A 15689-nucleotide genomic window follows, 5' to 3' on the forward strand; every position below is an offset into this window, starting at 1 on the left:
AATTATGCATTAGAGGGCTACTTCAACAAAGTGTCTCAGAATGTGTCTATATGATGTGAAAATGAAGCCCTTTTTTTGTGGGACGAATCCACGTTAACGAGGCCCCTGCTTGCTGCATCCTCTCGCTATTTTAATCTATGCCATTATAATCTTACAGAAGGTCCTTGGATATTATTGAATCATGTGTTACTTATGATTTTATAGACTATGGCATTTATTTGCAGCAGAAATCTATCTACATATGAAAGTAATCTAATATTCAAATTAAATTATGAAGTATGATTAGGACTTTGAGGGCTTCTACATTGATCATCCTGGTATTTTTTTTCTCATGAATTAAAAGGGATATCGGTGACCTTGACAATTTATCATCTCAAAATGTATGCACTTATGTCAATAACACACTGAAACACTTATACCATGATGAGCTGCAGTCTAAGTAATTTGCAAGGTTCAAATATCTCACTGTTATTCATTATGTCATTCTAAATCATTCTTTAGAGGCAATTAACATTCATAACAATGCCAATATATTATCACTGTTTCCCCTCTATTTTCGTATATTCCGTATTAGAGTTTACTTCACATGGACTAGTACTGCTAGCTACCAGTTTAGTTGGCCTACCATGTCATGTCTTGACGTTCGTTCTACAGCCTCGTGATATTGGTAAACCTAACATGACGTTGCGGTCTTTCGTTCGATAGGCATCCATATTGACCAATTGACAACAGACATTTTTTGAGCTCAACCAATAGGGCAGTCGGGATTTTCCACAGAGGCGGACTTTCTGAGAAACAGTGCGTAGTGGGTTAGGTTGTTAGAAAGTTAATGGCTGGGGGAAAGAGATCCTCCTCAACCCTCGCTTCGGGAGAGTTTCTGGATTCCCTGAAGTAAAACCACGCAAATATTCTACAAGAAAGAGCCCGGACGGACGTTTAAGTCAACAATAAGCTCATTAATACACGTATTGTGAATATAAGTATGCAGGATGCAGTAGCCGGGACGGCAATGCTGACGGACGGCTTCGAGGACGAGATTGACTCGGTGACTCCTCGCTCCCCAGCGGTAGGGATGGGGGTAGGAGCAACACCAGGAGGAGTCGGACTCGGGGGCATTGGGATTGGTGTGGGCGGAAAGAAAGTACGTTTGTTCGGTGAGCCCGGTGGGCCTGCAACAGAAAGACTGGATTTCAAACTAGCGGCAGCAGCCGTCCTTTCCTCGGGTCCAGGATCCGGCAGCGACGAAGACGAGGTCTCAGAGGTAGCTACGCTAGCTAAGCGCTAACCAGAGCTAGCCAACATTCCTCTCCTTGCGCGAGCTGGCTACTAGCTAGCTAGCGAATTAGCTAGCTGTTGGCAACCACCCCCTCCCAGGCCGATGAAATTACGTAAAATCATCCAGCACTTTAATCGAATAATGTCTCCTGAGAATTCATATGCGTATGAAGTGTTTGACATCGAGAATGTTTGTGAGACACAAGCAATTATTCACGCTAACCAGTTGAAATGTTTTATTTATGCGGCGTAGGCTGTGACCACGGCCTAGTTCGGGTGGAAGCGACGACGGCCTCGTCAGTGCTGTCGTCTCGCGCACTCTGTGCAGCAGCACAGCACACAACACCCATCACAACTTTGCAGCTCACCAACAGCTTTCTAGCCACAGCAAATGGAAGATGCCCGTAAACCCACAGACGTACATGGTCAGCTAACTATCTGCCATTTCATAGTAGTGGTGCAATTACGTCACCCTTCAAAATTATGTAAATTGACTCCGACTGTCCTTCAACTAACTTTTCGATACGTTTTGATTATGCTTTCCTTGCGAAACTAGTCGAGTTTTCGACAGTCGGTGTGCCAAATACGCTAATTTGGTTCGTGTCATCCTTCACCACTATCGGTCTGATAGCCACCACAACAATGTCAACTTGTTTTGCGTTGTCACATTTGAAAGCAACCAGAGTTCATGCTGAGAAGTGTCCAACTTTCCATGTGCTGGCAGTCACACACTGGGACAGGTGTTCTAGCATCCCGTCAGCTGAGCTGAACATACTATAAGCCTGTTGTATATTTACTCCGCTGGATGAAAAAATGTTCTCTCTACAGTACGATTCCTTTTAATATCCCAGTTAACTAAAAATCACCAGTATATCTTACTGGATGAAAACGCGCGAGTACGCTGCACCTTCCAAGATTTGCATAAAATAATCAAATGGTTACCTGTCAGACTCAGTAAACGTTTTCACAATGTCTACTTGGTTATGTTAGCTGTCAGTTTAAAGCCATGATGCTTTCTCAGCTACACTATTGTCATGTAATTGAGTTTACCAGATCATATGACGGTGGCTGACACAGGAATGGAACTTGCCAGACGGCTAGATGGCAAATATTTGAGTGGCACAAACCTGTCTAAGGTCTCAGTTAAATTACATTTCCATACTAATTTAATATTCATTAACATTGAGCAATGAGAAATCCATCTGCCTGGATTAAAAAGATGATGCAGTATTCACTGTCAGAAACACACTCGTCAAGGATTCAAGGATGTGCAACGGATTGGCACTATTTCTTAATGCACACTACCTGTTGAGCTACCCTTTTAAATCTCTGTGCTACTTGACTATTGAGAGTATTGATGTCTGAAGATTGCAAGACAGACAAGTAAGCCTGTTAGTTTATACTTATATATAGATGTAGTCTGTCTTTTTCTGTCTTAGCATCAGGTGTTTGGTAGCAGAGGAAGAAAATAAGTTTGACAATCATCTGTCAGACAACTTAATTGAATCAAATGGCAAATGTATGCCTTTCGTGTCATGTTTCTCCACTCCGGCCGCCTAGAGTATCAGCCTGAAAGGGAGGGTTTGTTGTGGTGTATTACCCCAGTGGAGAAATCGCTGCTCTGGGCAGTAGCTAAAATCTGAGCCCCAGGATTAAGCAGATGCCATTCTAGGCCTTTGCAGCTCTCTGGATACTAACATTCTGGGAACTGTAGTTCATTAATTGTGAGGACTGTGATGTCCATTGTTGATTATAAAAGCCTTTGTAGAACTACATCCCCCATGGGTCGTTGTGCTCTGCATTCCTATCGTATAGCCACATTCCTCCACATTGCTGAGTGCCGACTCCCTCCAACATTTGCTCTCTGGACCAGGCCCTAAAAGCCTGCTGCAGCTTATAGACGAAAATAGGCTGAGATTTTATTCTGCTCTTTTTTTAGTCAGGGATTGTTTTTGCATGGTTATCCAAGCTATTTCACAGATTAAGATGTTTTGATGGCCATGTTTTGTTTTTTATTCTTGTTTAAAAAGTTTAGAAAATATCAACTTCTAAATTGGATGTTAGACCAAGTTAATTGTTATGCCTGTCATATTGTCATTCTCAGTATGCTTGATATATGTGCCTGGCTCACTAAACAGGATAGCTGAATGGAGTCAAGACACCTGAAGGTAGCATGGTGTTTAGTGCACCCAAGCTCCTGTCTGGCCTTGACCTTGCACTTAATGTAGTCACTCGCCCGTAGTCACTCGCCATACAGCAACCAGTGCTGTATGTAATATATCGCATGATGCTTTCCTTCATGTTAAAGGTGTAGATACGGGTCAATACTCCCAGGTGGCAATACTTTACACTTCCTCGTGTGTGCCACATCACTATTCCCATAAAGTATCTGTCAGCTCAGGAGAGGGATCTGATATGTGTTTTTTAATCAAGACCTCAACTCTCCACTATTCATTTGGCCACTGTCCAGTCTACTTCACGTTTCACGGGTTGGTGTATTGGCAAATTTTTGAATATATGTCATTGGTTTTGTGGAATATCTGGTGCACTTAGTTATATTGGGCTGACTTTGAGGTTTGTGTCAGCTATTGTATGCAAAATGTTTTCAGCTGTGTCATGGATAATTTGCACAACTACATGTAGTACAACTATTAAGTATTTTAATGACATTTTACAAAAAGATTCATTCTTTTTATTGACACTGCAACTAGGCCTACACTTCATAGAGAAATAAATCATTGCCCCTTGTAGCAAAATTTTGATTAATGATGTAGAATCGCCTGGAGGATTTATGAAAGAATGAAATGTTTGTAAGACTGCGATATATGAGATATCAGGTATGAGACTGAGGTGCTTTACTTGGGGCAGCTGACTCACACCTGAATCTCCCTATGTGTGCAGCGGTTCGATTCCTGGCCATAGCACTTCCTGTATTATGATTCCTTTATCCCTGTACTCCTTTTTGCTTTCCCTCTGTTAAAAGACATGGAAACATAAAATCAAGAACGGCAGCATTCCTGCTCTTTTTTTTAAGGTGGGGTGGGGGGTGTCAAGATAAAAAATGAGCATACCAAAGCCTTAGCTAACATTGATTCTATACAGAACAAAGTCATTTGTAATTAATTGGTGCATTAAGCAATGATGCCAACTTAATACAGATGTTTTCACATTACTACATTATTCCTATTCTGTTAATTAACTGTTCCTATTTCACGATTACTGAGCCAAAGGCCATTCTGCCTGGCCCAGATCTATTACTTTGTCACCTTTTTTTAAATGATATGTCTGGTTGTTGTTGCTCAGAAATCAGCATGGAAGTATCTGTATAAGGGCTAATGGTTCTTCTTCCTCCTCTGTTTGTCCGTCTCTGTCAGGTGGAGTCATTCATCCTGGACCAGGAAGACCTGGATAACCCCATCATGAAGACGGCGTCAGAGCTGCTGTTGTCCAGCGCCACAGATGGAGTAGACTTGAGGACAGTTGACGCAGAGACACAGGCCCGCCTTGAAGCTCTGCTGGAGGCTGCAGGTATGACTACTTTTCCTGAAATTGAGTCAGCTTTATAAGACCTAACTTCTATTGATTAGTACTTAACCAGTACTTTATAGGCCATACCTATTCCAGTTTATGAACTAGCACATCTAACAAGCCTTAATCTGTGCTTTAACATGTCTCAGAATCAATTGGGTGCAATTGCGTGTCTTTCTGCCTCCATTTTTCTTTTTTTCCCCAATCCCTTTTAAACCTATGCTGAGGTCTTAGTTTGTATACCACCTAAGGCTGAAATGGAAATAAAGGGGATCTGCCGGTTCTGCAGGTCTTATATCAGCACATAGTTTGAAAGTGATTTGAGTAAATTAGTTTGATTAGAACTTGTAATCTGGATGTGAGAGTGACTGTGGACTAATCCACTAGGTCTGTGTGTCCTGGCCTGCTTGGGGCTTATGAACATGGCCAGGCAGATTAACGCTGCAACTCGCCTGAGCCTCCACAGCATGCATAGAGACCATGTTGAAAGGCTAATGGCTAATCTCAAATCTATTCCCCTTTCTCCCCAACTAGTCATACAGAAGACGTGGGAACTTATAATATCTGATTTATTTCTGGCCGATTGCAACTTTAATAATAATCATAGTCATAGTCTGTGAATAACACTACATAAGGGAAAATTGCCTAGTGTTTAGTTTGGGATTGTTCTGTTTGATGCGTCAAAAATCTCATATTGTAAAGGGGCTATTAATGTCCAGCAGAATTAAAAACAAATAATAATGGACATACAAGATGACTAAGGCGAATTGTATCTCCACTCTGTACCATCTAATAAAGCCGAAGTGTCGGAAAAATGGTCAAAAATAGGGGGAAGGTGTTCAAAAACACAAAAATGTAACGAGTCAACAGCAAGTCCAAACTATGAAGATCTGTATCTCTCAATACAGAATCCACTACACTTGACAGCTTTTGGGGGAAAAAACCCTCTGGCCCTCACAGACTTGAACAAAGGCACTGTACGTTCTCTCATAGGTAACAAGTGAAATTCTGGAAAGAGGGAAGGAGAAAGTTCATGTTAGATAGCAGAAGCCTCCCTCATAACATTAAGGTTTCTCACTTAAATTGCATAACAGTATGTCAGTATTTTTAGAATATCTTGACTTCTTGTTTTTTTGTTTGGTTTCAAAAATGATTTTGTCAAACCAAAACACTGCAGCAAAGTTTAAAATGGATAGTGATTGCTCTGTAGGCTAAACAAAGTGAGGGTTGTCTCATGCTGAATGAGTTAATTTTCCTTCACATGAGTAGTCTCTTTTGACTGTAGGGTCCATCAGCTCCCATTACAGTCTCTCTTGATTGTCCCAAATTCGGGCATCAATAGGAAGGAGACAGTCGCAGCATCAATGCTGTCGATCAGTCTGAATTTAATTTTTATGTTGTGAATAGCCATTTGGTATATACAGTATACAAGGTTAGACTTGTGCAGATGCATATTCCGTTAGAGCTACAAGATAGAAGATATGTTCATGTTATCCGTATAAATATTTCCAGAGTATTGTGGGAAGCAGTGCAGGAGCAGGTGCTTATGGGTAAACACGCTGTATCCCACTTTCGGCTGGTCTTGGACTTAATTCCGTGGATTCAGCCACTTTTCCACTGTGCTGTGCTGGGCTTGGCCAAGGCAGGGCTTATCCAGGAGCTCAACCTTTTACATGTCCATTCAAAACAGCCAAGTTGCATCAGAACCTGGTGCTAGTATGCCATAGAAAACTTAAAAAATTACTGAAATGCCTCGTAAGCCCTTTACTTTGTCAGAACTACTGGATTTACAAGCTGACAATCATTAATGTAGTTAAAGAACAGATAGCAACTGCCTATGTTGCGAGTCTCAGACTAAGTTTGGAAATTCAAGTAGCTGCTAATGAAATAACAGCAAGCAAGCAACTGTAGCTGTTTTTAGCTTTACCGTCGACTTGCTTGCTATTTTGTGTTGGATGTCCTCTAACAAATGTTGGATGTAGCATTTAACTAGCTATGTGGCTAAGCAGACTGTTTATTCAAATTGCAGAGTTGGTTGGCGGCACAGTTGGTGTAGTTAGCTCAATGGCTTACTGGAAACGCAAGAAATTTGGCACTAGCATTAAGTCCCACACTTGAGTTTCTAAGCTTATCTCACATTTTGCCCACAGTGAAAAGACAGCGAGTTATCCCTGTCTGTTTAGGCTAGTTTGAGTTCTAGAACAAAAAGAGCTAAACTTAATCAGGAGAAGGTCAATTATTTTGCTAAAAGCAAGATTCACAATTATAGAAAGGCTGTGTTATAAGAGTTTACAATTGGGCCTGTAAAAATACAGATCAGAGAAAATTATCACCCTCAAAGGCATTAAAAATCTCCATGATTGATTAATTTGGATTTGAACTAAAGATCTTAAATATAGAACCAGGTCAGTGAAACCTGGAAGCGGGCACTCTTGGTTGCTTTGTTTTCATCTGACGTGTTTACAGTGCGTCCAGCCAACTGTATGCTGAGTCTCTGTGGGCCAGTGGACTTCTCGCATTCTGTGAGATAAACAGTACATTAATGCATTAATGATCAACTTCCCAGACCTCTGCTTCCTCCGCCTTGGGGAGCATTGCGAAATCCCTCTCTGACAGCCATGCTAAGTTTAGACTGAGTCACAGGCCTAGTGGTGAAAACAGGAGGACCACAAGGACTGGAGCTCACTTCTGCCTAACTAATGGATGGGTTGAGGCTGAGGCTGAAAAGTTCTAAGCCAACACTTTTCCTTTCAGCTCTCTTTGCTCTTCTCGCTTCTGTTTTGCACATACCCTCAAAATGCGTGCTCCCACAAACACACACACACTCTCGCTCAAACACACTTGAATGGTGTCGCTGGTTGGGAAATGGTCCTTGCTCTGTCTTCTGAAAGAGGTCCTTCAATGTAGGTCATTAGAACAAGCTGTTTTTTTCCCCCTCCTGCTTGCTCTTCCCTCTCGCTCCCCTCTCTGGCTTTCTCTTCTCTTTCATGACAAACAGACATATACACATGTGTGCGCACACACATTTTTCTCTGCGTTTTTGCTTTCCTCCCAGCTGTGCCTCCCTCTCTTGCTGACCACTGTCTCCTGTTTCTATCTGTTTCTCTCACATTCACCGTCTCTCACCCCATCTATAATTCACACAGAAGGAGACCTTTTCTCTTCTACCATTAACAGCCCGAACCTAAACACTTGCTACTACTATCAAACACAGTATAGAACTAACATTACATTACTCGCTGCATTCATCCTATTTCTGATCACAGATCTGATCTTGCCCGGGTGTTCCCATAGTTGCCCTGTGGAGTTGTTTTGTACCTTGCTTACCTTTTGACCCAATCGTTAGCAAAATTGAAATTATTGACAATCACACATGGTATGGACCAGTAGTTTTGATGAAAAAAGTTTTTTTTTGGCAATATTAACAAATGCTTGTGTGTGTTTTCTGTGTGTGTGTGTGTTTTTTCCTTTGTGTATGCTGCTACTAACCCTGGATTGGATTGGCTGGACTGGACTTGCTTCTTCATCTGGTCTCTGTGGCTGGGTGTGGTTGTGCTCCCCTCTGGTTTGCCTTGCCCTATGCACCTCTGCCCTCTTGGTGTCCGGCAGGCATCGGTAAACTGTCCACTGCCGATGGTAAAGCTTTTGCAGACCCCGAGGTGCTACGGCGGCTGACATCATCTGTGAGTTGTGCCCTGGACGAGGCTGCAGCAGCCCTGACCCGTATGAGAGCTGAAAACACACTCAACGCCGGCCAAGCCGACAAGTATGTATCTCACCCATACTGGCACTAGCATAATATTAATTTATCTTGTAGACAGTTTATTTATAGACCAATATAGACTATGCCCATCCAGATATGCTATGCTATATATATATATATAGAGATATATATATATAGATATATATATATAGATATGCTCCTATACCGTTTCCCAAATCTGATCTGCTTGTATGTCTACATCTGAGTGTATATTTGCTCTTTCGAAGTGGGATTAAGTTGTAGCAGTGTAACTGTTAGGCGTATGTGTGTTCTCCTGTCACAGTGGCAGTAATTGTAGCAGTCTGGTTATTTTCAGCCGTAGTTTAGCGGAGGCGTGCTCAGACGGTGACGTGAACGCAGTGCGCAAACTGCTGGACGAGGGACGGAGCGTCAACGAACACACAGAGGAGGGAGAGAGCCTGTTGTGCCTCGCCTGCTCTGCTGGCTACTATGAACTTGCACAGGTGTGTGAAACGGAGTTTGAATGTGGGATGGGAGTTAGTGTAGTCATGCACTATATGCTTGCAGCGTGTAAGATCTGTGCTCTGTATTAACCGTACTTACTGCCAAGGAAAGATGAAATCATGATGATGCCATAAGTTGATTCATAAATAGCAATTGGTCTCCATACATTCTCTAATCTTTGAACCTGTTTGTTTGCCCTTAGGTGTTGTTGGCCATGCATGCCAATGTGGAGGACCGGGGCATCAAGGGGGACATAACACCACTGATGGCTGCTGCCAGCGGAGGTTATGTGGACATTGTCAAACTGCTCCTGGTCCATGGGGCAGATGTCAACGCACAGTCCTCCACGGGTAAAGCTCCCTTGCCCCCTGCACACTCATTTCTTATAGGCTACACATTTTCAAGAATAGGTTTTAATCTCTCTCCTGTCCTTTCTCCATCCAGGCAACACAGCTCTGACGTACGCGTGTGCCGGTGGCTTTGTGGACGTGGTGAAGGTGCTGCTGAAGGAGGGTGCTAACATTGAGGACCACAACGAGAACGGACACACACCTCTGATGGAGGCGGCCAGTGCTGGCCATGTGGAGGTGGCCAGGGTACTCCTAGAGTATGGCGCCGGCATCAACACACACTCCAATGAGTTCAAGGAGAGCGCTCTCACACTCGCCTGCTACAAAGGTCAGAACTACACCTCATTGATTATGATGTATAGGCTCTATACTGTAGGCATACTATTTACTGGTATCCTGTTAACAGTGTCAAAAGCTTTTTTTAATAAAAGAAGCATTTTTTTATCCTCTGTAGGTCACTTGGATATGGTGCGTTTTCTATTGGAGGCTGGGGCGGACCAGGAGCATAAGACAGATGAAATGCACACAGCACTGATGGAGGCTTGCATGGTGAGCATCTGACCCAAACCACCTCACCTTCATCTACGCTTGTCTCTTTTTTTCTTTTTTCTGCCTTAGCGTAAATGCACACTGCAAGATGTTTTAAACTAATTAACCATCAAAGTTGCTGTCCCAGGCATTTTTAAGATTGGGTTGCTCCTACAAAGCCCTTGTGGAAAATCCAGGACACCAGTTTATTTTATTTTTTTGGACAGCTTGATGGAAAAGTGTATATCCCCAATATGTTTGTTCAGGTGCTTATCTCTGCGCTCTTTGTGTGTGTCTCTGCGCTGTCCCAGGACGGCCATGTGGAGGTAGCGCGACTGCTGTTGGACAGCGGTGCGCAGGTCAACATGCCGGCTGATTCCTTCGAGTCGCCCCTCACCCTTGCAGCTTGCGGAGGACATGTGGAACTGGCAGCCTTGCTCATAGAGAGAGGAGCCAACTTGGAGGAGGTAAGTAAATACTCTTTCATGTATAAGCCAGATTTCCCACACAAGTCTGGGAAAGGATGGAAAATTAAGCAGATAATTCCCAGCTCTCTTGCTGAGAGTGTGTGTCTCTATACTACCCTATGTGACTATAGTTGTAGACCAACTTGTGATTTCACATATGTAGTTATGTATCGTTGCTGTTGGGTGAAAACCTTGTAACTGCTTGCTGCATGCCAGCATGGATCATAGTGAACACAAGCTATAGTCTTCAAATCCAAATCAAGAAATTAGGATCTGGGAAATCATTCAAATTTTAGAAATCTGACGTGTGAGAACACACGCAGACACAAAGCACAAGCCAACTTCTAGACAATGGATTGTATATCCCATACTTGTGTGCAGTTGTGCAACAGCTTTCAGTGAGTCACACCCTCCCCTATACTTTCTTATTTCCTTGTATTTTTGTTTGTGTCCAGGTGAATGATGAGGGCTACACCCCCCTGATGGAGGCAGCCAGAGAAGGCCATGAGGAGATGGTGGCACTGCTGCTGGCTCAAGGTAAGCAAACCTGAACCCTTGATTTGTAAAATGGAAGCTTAAAGTGAAATACCACTCGACTCAAGAATTTACATTCATATGGCAAAAGACAGTCCTGTCAGTGTTTATAGACATGAACAACTCTTTCCCAAAGCTAGAAACCAGAGAGCCAAGACTAATCTCAGATGTAAATCATTATCATGATCTATTACTTTAATGTTACCTGTATATTGTGCCATTTTTGGGGCACAAATTGACCAAATGATGAGGGAGAAGTAGCCATTTTCACTGGCCTTTACAAGCACCAGCCAGATAGCTGGTTACTGACTCCTTTCCAGTCAGCAACTTTTTAATGGTAGTTTTTGTTTTTGAAGAAATTCCAATGGATCTGATCACATATTGATCTTTGAGGTTCGTCTTGTGTGACTGCAAGGCTCCCATCGCCACAATTTGTTCAATTTAATTTTAGCGCTGTGCCACACTGGGAGAAAAAAGGACATGCGAGTCCCCCCTGGCAGTAGAGGGTAACATTGTTCAGTATCACAATGGCTTCTATAGCAGGTAACAATAAGAGACAAGGGCCTTAAATGGAACTGGTCAGTCAGAAAATGTGCAGACAAGCCTAATGGGGACCAGAGATCAGTTGTATGTTGTCCAATCTGTCAGAGCCTCCTGTTGTAAAAACAAAAGTGGAACTTAAGATTCTATACTCCACATTGCTCGCTTGTGTTTGTAACAGTGTGTACTAGACAGTAACTTGACCCTTTTTAGTTGTCAACGATTTGCTAAATAGCCTAACACTTGGATATAAGGTGAATGTGAGTACAATGCTGCACACATGCTCGTTGGAGCTATATTCCAGATTGATTTGACTCAGCACATTGTGATAACCCACACCAGCCGTGGTTTATTAAAATTCATACACAGTTAAGGTGCGCGGTGTGTAGATCACCAGGTCATTGATTTTTTTTTTTTTGGTTGTTACATATTCAAGTTAGACGTAACATTAGCGTGGGTTACATTGGTAACTCTGGTCTTCTCAAATGGAAGGCTTCATCTACCTATTGTGTTTTAGTACATATTCATCCATCTATTAGTCACTTATTTTCTGTCAATAATGGATCACTTTTGAATTTTATTTCAGCAACGCATGTTGTTTTCAGGACCACACACACTATTATTGCTAATATTATTGTTATAATAATACTATAAAGCAAGGAATCTGTCTGTATGTGTGTCCTTCGCATATCTCGAGAACCGTTCGTCCGATCTACTTCACACTTGGCGGGTGTATTGCTGGGGACCCGAGGACGTGCAGTGTCGAGTGTGAAGTTGTTTGGATGAGCGGTTCTCGAGAAAGCTGCAAGCAGCAATACCAGAGGCCAAGCAAACGGCCCGTTCCGAACAGGCATGTTTTGAACGGGCACTGCACTAGTTATTATTAAAGACACAGTATGTTCAATGTAGTGGAAGAACTGGATCTATAAGGTCATCTGTACATTTTCAGTGGTAGTGGTTGTATTTTGTTTCAGTACAAAACTACCAATGCTCAGTGCTCTACACCACAACATATTTAATATGGAAAGTAAACCACACAGTTATTGTGGTATATTAAAATAATCTAATAATTGATACATTTATTTTTTAGGTATTAAAATGCATGAAAAGAGCTTGTTCATCAAACTGTTTTCCCAGGGGTAGCATGGCACAGTAGCCCCCATAGCCGGATGGAATACACAGATTTTTAGTTGATGCAGTATGCCACATTTGAACGAAATAAGCACCAAAAGAGACATGGCAAATCAAAGATTATATTTTAGAGCAGCTCATTCTCTGCTAACTTGGAATATCGGAGAGCAGAACTGCCTGAAAAGGTTAAACCTTTCAAAGCCTTCCATATGTTCGCTGCCTCAATCAGGTCCATTGTCTCCATTTTATAGCCTTTTGAAACAGCACAACATTTCCCTTGCAATGCAACAGAGAGAGAAGTAGCTGACAAAGGAAGAGTTGACACATGTGTGGTCATCATGTCACAGCAGGCCTACAACTAATGTACAACCTGATGCCATTACTGTAATGACTTTAACAATTATGTGGGAAAAATGTGAAAATAGCTATGAGCAATAGTTTATTAACATGGTAATTTTTATACAATCAATGGTGATGTGCAAAAACAGAAGCTTTAAGAGGCCATAGCATGCAAAGTATGTAACATTATTTTATGCAGTGAATTAAAATATTATGGTTATCTTCAATGCAAAATATGGCAAGTACAGAAGGGCTAGCAAATGTGGACTCTACAGTCTGTATAGCATTTATTTTTCAAAATCAAAGTAGGCCGATTTTTGACGCAAAGAATTATATGGCTCTTATGCAATCTGTCCAGGTGCTAACATCAACGCCCAGACGGAAGAGACCCAGGAGACGGCTCTGACCCTGGCTTGCTGTGGAGGCTTCCTGGAAGTGGCCGACTTCCTCATCAAGGCAGGGGCCGACATTGAGCTGGGCTGCTCCACCCCCCTCATGGAAGCTGCACAGGAGGGTCACCTGGAGTTGGTCAAATACCTACTGGCTGCAGGTGAGCAGGGAGAAGTAGTTGGAGATGTAGGAGAACAGAAGCAGAGGGAGTAGGCTTAGCTGCATTTTTTATATCTGCTGTACCATTGTGATTGTTATCCTAATCTGTTGGTTTTGTCATTCAGGGGCAAACGTTCATGCCACCACGGCAACAGGTGACACTGCATTGACATATGCGTGTGAGAACGGACACACTGATGTGGCGGATGTGCTGCTGCAGGCTGGAGCCAACCTGGTACGCATCACACTCATACCATCTCTCTCTTTTTTTGTCCCTTTTGAATGGCTCTTTGTTCTCGTTAGGCTTGGTTAACACCAAAAGTGGAACGGACGTGTAGCGGAGCCCGCTTGCTCTGGGTGCCCATGTCAATGGATTGGAGTACTGTCACCCACTGTGGTGCAGAGCTATTCTCCCAGGTCATGGACCTGCAACTATAGTTTTGGTGTCAAATTTGTTTCTGTGTGCGCAAATTTCTCAGAAATACACAGTGAAAATACACTGTAGATGGCCTTATTTGCATCATATTACCACATCATATCAACCTGCCAATGTCTTTACTGTTGTTGTTACATGTGCACTGGTGTAAATTTAATGCAACCACAGGTCTCACTTAATTAAATTAGAATAAATGTTAGTATATATTTGAATAAATTGAATTTCAATTTGTAGTTGGTTTTTTTTTTATATTAGTTATGGTTGGGATGCTGTTATCTTGGCTGTTGGAACAGTTATTTTACAGCCTTCCCTTTTTTCTTTTTTCTTTTTTTTTTTGAAGTGAGGGAAGGCTGTAAGAACGCGTGCTGAAATGCACTAGTGGTGTGAACAGCCCTGCTGCAACTGGCACGCGTAACTCCCGCTATGCCTCTGTTGTGCTTCTGGTCTGAACCAAGCCGTGTGCAACACGTTGTCATTCTTTTTTTTTGTCCTCCAGGAACATGAGTCTGAAGGGGGGAGGACTCCCTTGATGAAGGCGGCCAGGGCGGGACACCTCTGTACAGTGCAGTTCCTCATCAGCAAAGGTGAGTTATTGGCTGTTCAGCTGAAAATGGCACTAATTAAAAAATGGGTATAAAAGCACCCATTTTATTAGGAATCATCTTTGAAACCCATCAGTTTGAACCTGAATCCATTCAAAAGTGATTTTAATTTCCCCATTTGAAAAATTAAAATGTTGTTGCTACAGACTTGAAACCAAAAGAGATCATTCTAAGCAGCTATGAGGCATGGATGCCGTTTTAAGAGACTTTTCAGAGGCAAGGGGCTACCAGGTTGTCAAAATTTATATAATAATCTGAATTGACATTTCCTTAAAAGTTGTCATCCACAACAGCTGCACATTTGTCCAAATGTGTCTATTTTAAATTGGCAAAGACACATTTTGAAACCGCTGCGCTAGCAAAAACCCAGCCTAAATCAAATGCTTCAGGGCCACAACGTAGTTTTATACCAGTAGACAATAATAAAACAGACTGACATTTTCATATTCAGAAAACAATTTGGATTCTACTACTACTTTCTACTTTCATGTGTGCACAGTACAGTGCACACATGAAATGAAATGTTTTAGGATTGCTGATATGTGTCTGTGCAGTGTAATAGCTGTCTATCCAGCTCCCAAATACTCTTGCTCGGATCGACAATTGAAGCTGTTCTGATACCGATGCAGAAAAACGTCGGCAGTGTGGTGATTCTTTGATCTCTGTGAAGCAAAGTGCCACCTGTACCAAGCTAAAGTATCTGGCAGTGCTGAGAGTAGGAGAGGTGAAGCAGCTCCCTCAAACCAGCCAGATTGTTCGAATAATACCAGAAGTGAGGCGATTCTCCCTACCAAATTCAAGCACAAAATTGTCACTTCTGGAAAAAAAGAAGAATCAAGTAATGTTGGTATATTTATATGGTGTGAACAGGATGTTTTGGGGAATCCTCCTTAAATATATTTATTTTGTATTACCCAAAAAACTGCAACACATGTTCATTAGTATAGGTTTTATTCTGAAATGGTGACTGATTTTTAGTGAGTGGTACATGTATTGGCTGATCTACTTAATAAAGTACTTGGTACACCTATCAGTTCTGAAAAATTGGTACTAGGCACCTCTACTGACATGCCTAGTTTTGGAAACTAAAATTTCAATATACAATTATACACAGTTAAATGTGCTGTGACGCCCTAGGAGTTTACATATAGGCTAGCTCTATTTGTTAATGGAATAGTTATG

General features: G+C 42.1%; 1 protein-coding gene across 2 annotated transcripts in view; it reads left to right on the top strand.

The window, feature by feature from the left end:
• Positions 1 to 843: 843 nt before the first annotated feature.
• The window catches only part of ankhd1 (ankyrin repeat and KH domain containing 1), a 29711-nt gene continuing 14865 nt past the window's right edge, over positions 844 to 15689 (top strand). Inside the window, exons 1-12 of one of the 2 annotated variants that reach the window (XM_071537026.1) lie at positions 844 to 1261; positions 4650 to 4803; positions 8413 to 8569; positions 8868 to 9030; positions 9234 to 9381; positions 9476 to 9709; positions 9836 to 9930; positions 10221 to 10376; positions 10832 to 10913; positions 13279 to 13470; positions 13595 to 13704; positions 14402 to 14489. In XM_071537026.1, the coding sequence (XP_071393127.1) occupies positions 983 to 1261; positions 4650 to 4803; positions 8413 to 8569; positions 8868 to 9030; positions 9234 to 9381; positions 9476 to 9709; positions 9836 to 9930; positions 10221 to 10376; positions 10832 to 10913; positions 13279 to 13470; positions 13595 to 13704; positions 14402 to 14489 (1858 nt within the window). In that variant the 5' untranslated portion in view covers positions 844 to 982. The remainder of the gene's footprint in view (positions 1262 to 4649; positions 4804 to 8412; positions 8570 to 8867; positions 9031 to 9233; positions 9382 to 9475; positions 9710 to 9835; positions 9931 to 10220; positions 10377 to 10831; positions 10914 to 13278; positions 13471 to 13594; positions 13705 to 14401; positions 14490 to 15689) is intronic. The other variant, XM_071537027.1, reaches the window with a different exon arrangement.

This window comes from Centroberyx affinis, unplaced genomic scaffold, assembly GCF_046629955.1.
Source record: "Centroberyx affinis isolate AG114_WGS23_722 - 3 ecotype Tasmania unplaced genomic scaffold, CSIRO-AGI_Caff_v1 ptg002977l_1, whole genome shotgun sequence".
Lineage (NCBI taxonomy): Eukaryota > Metazoa > Chordata > Actinopteri > Beryciformes > Berycidae > Centroberyx > Centroberyx affinis.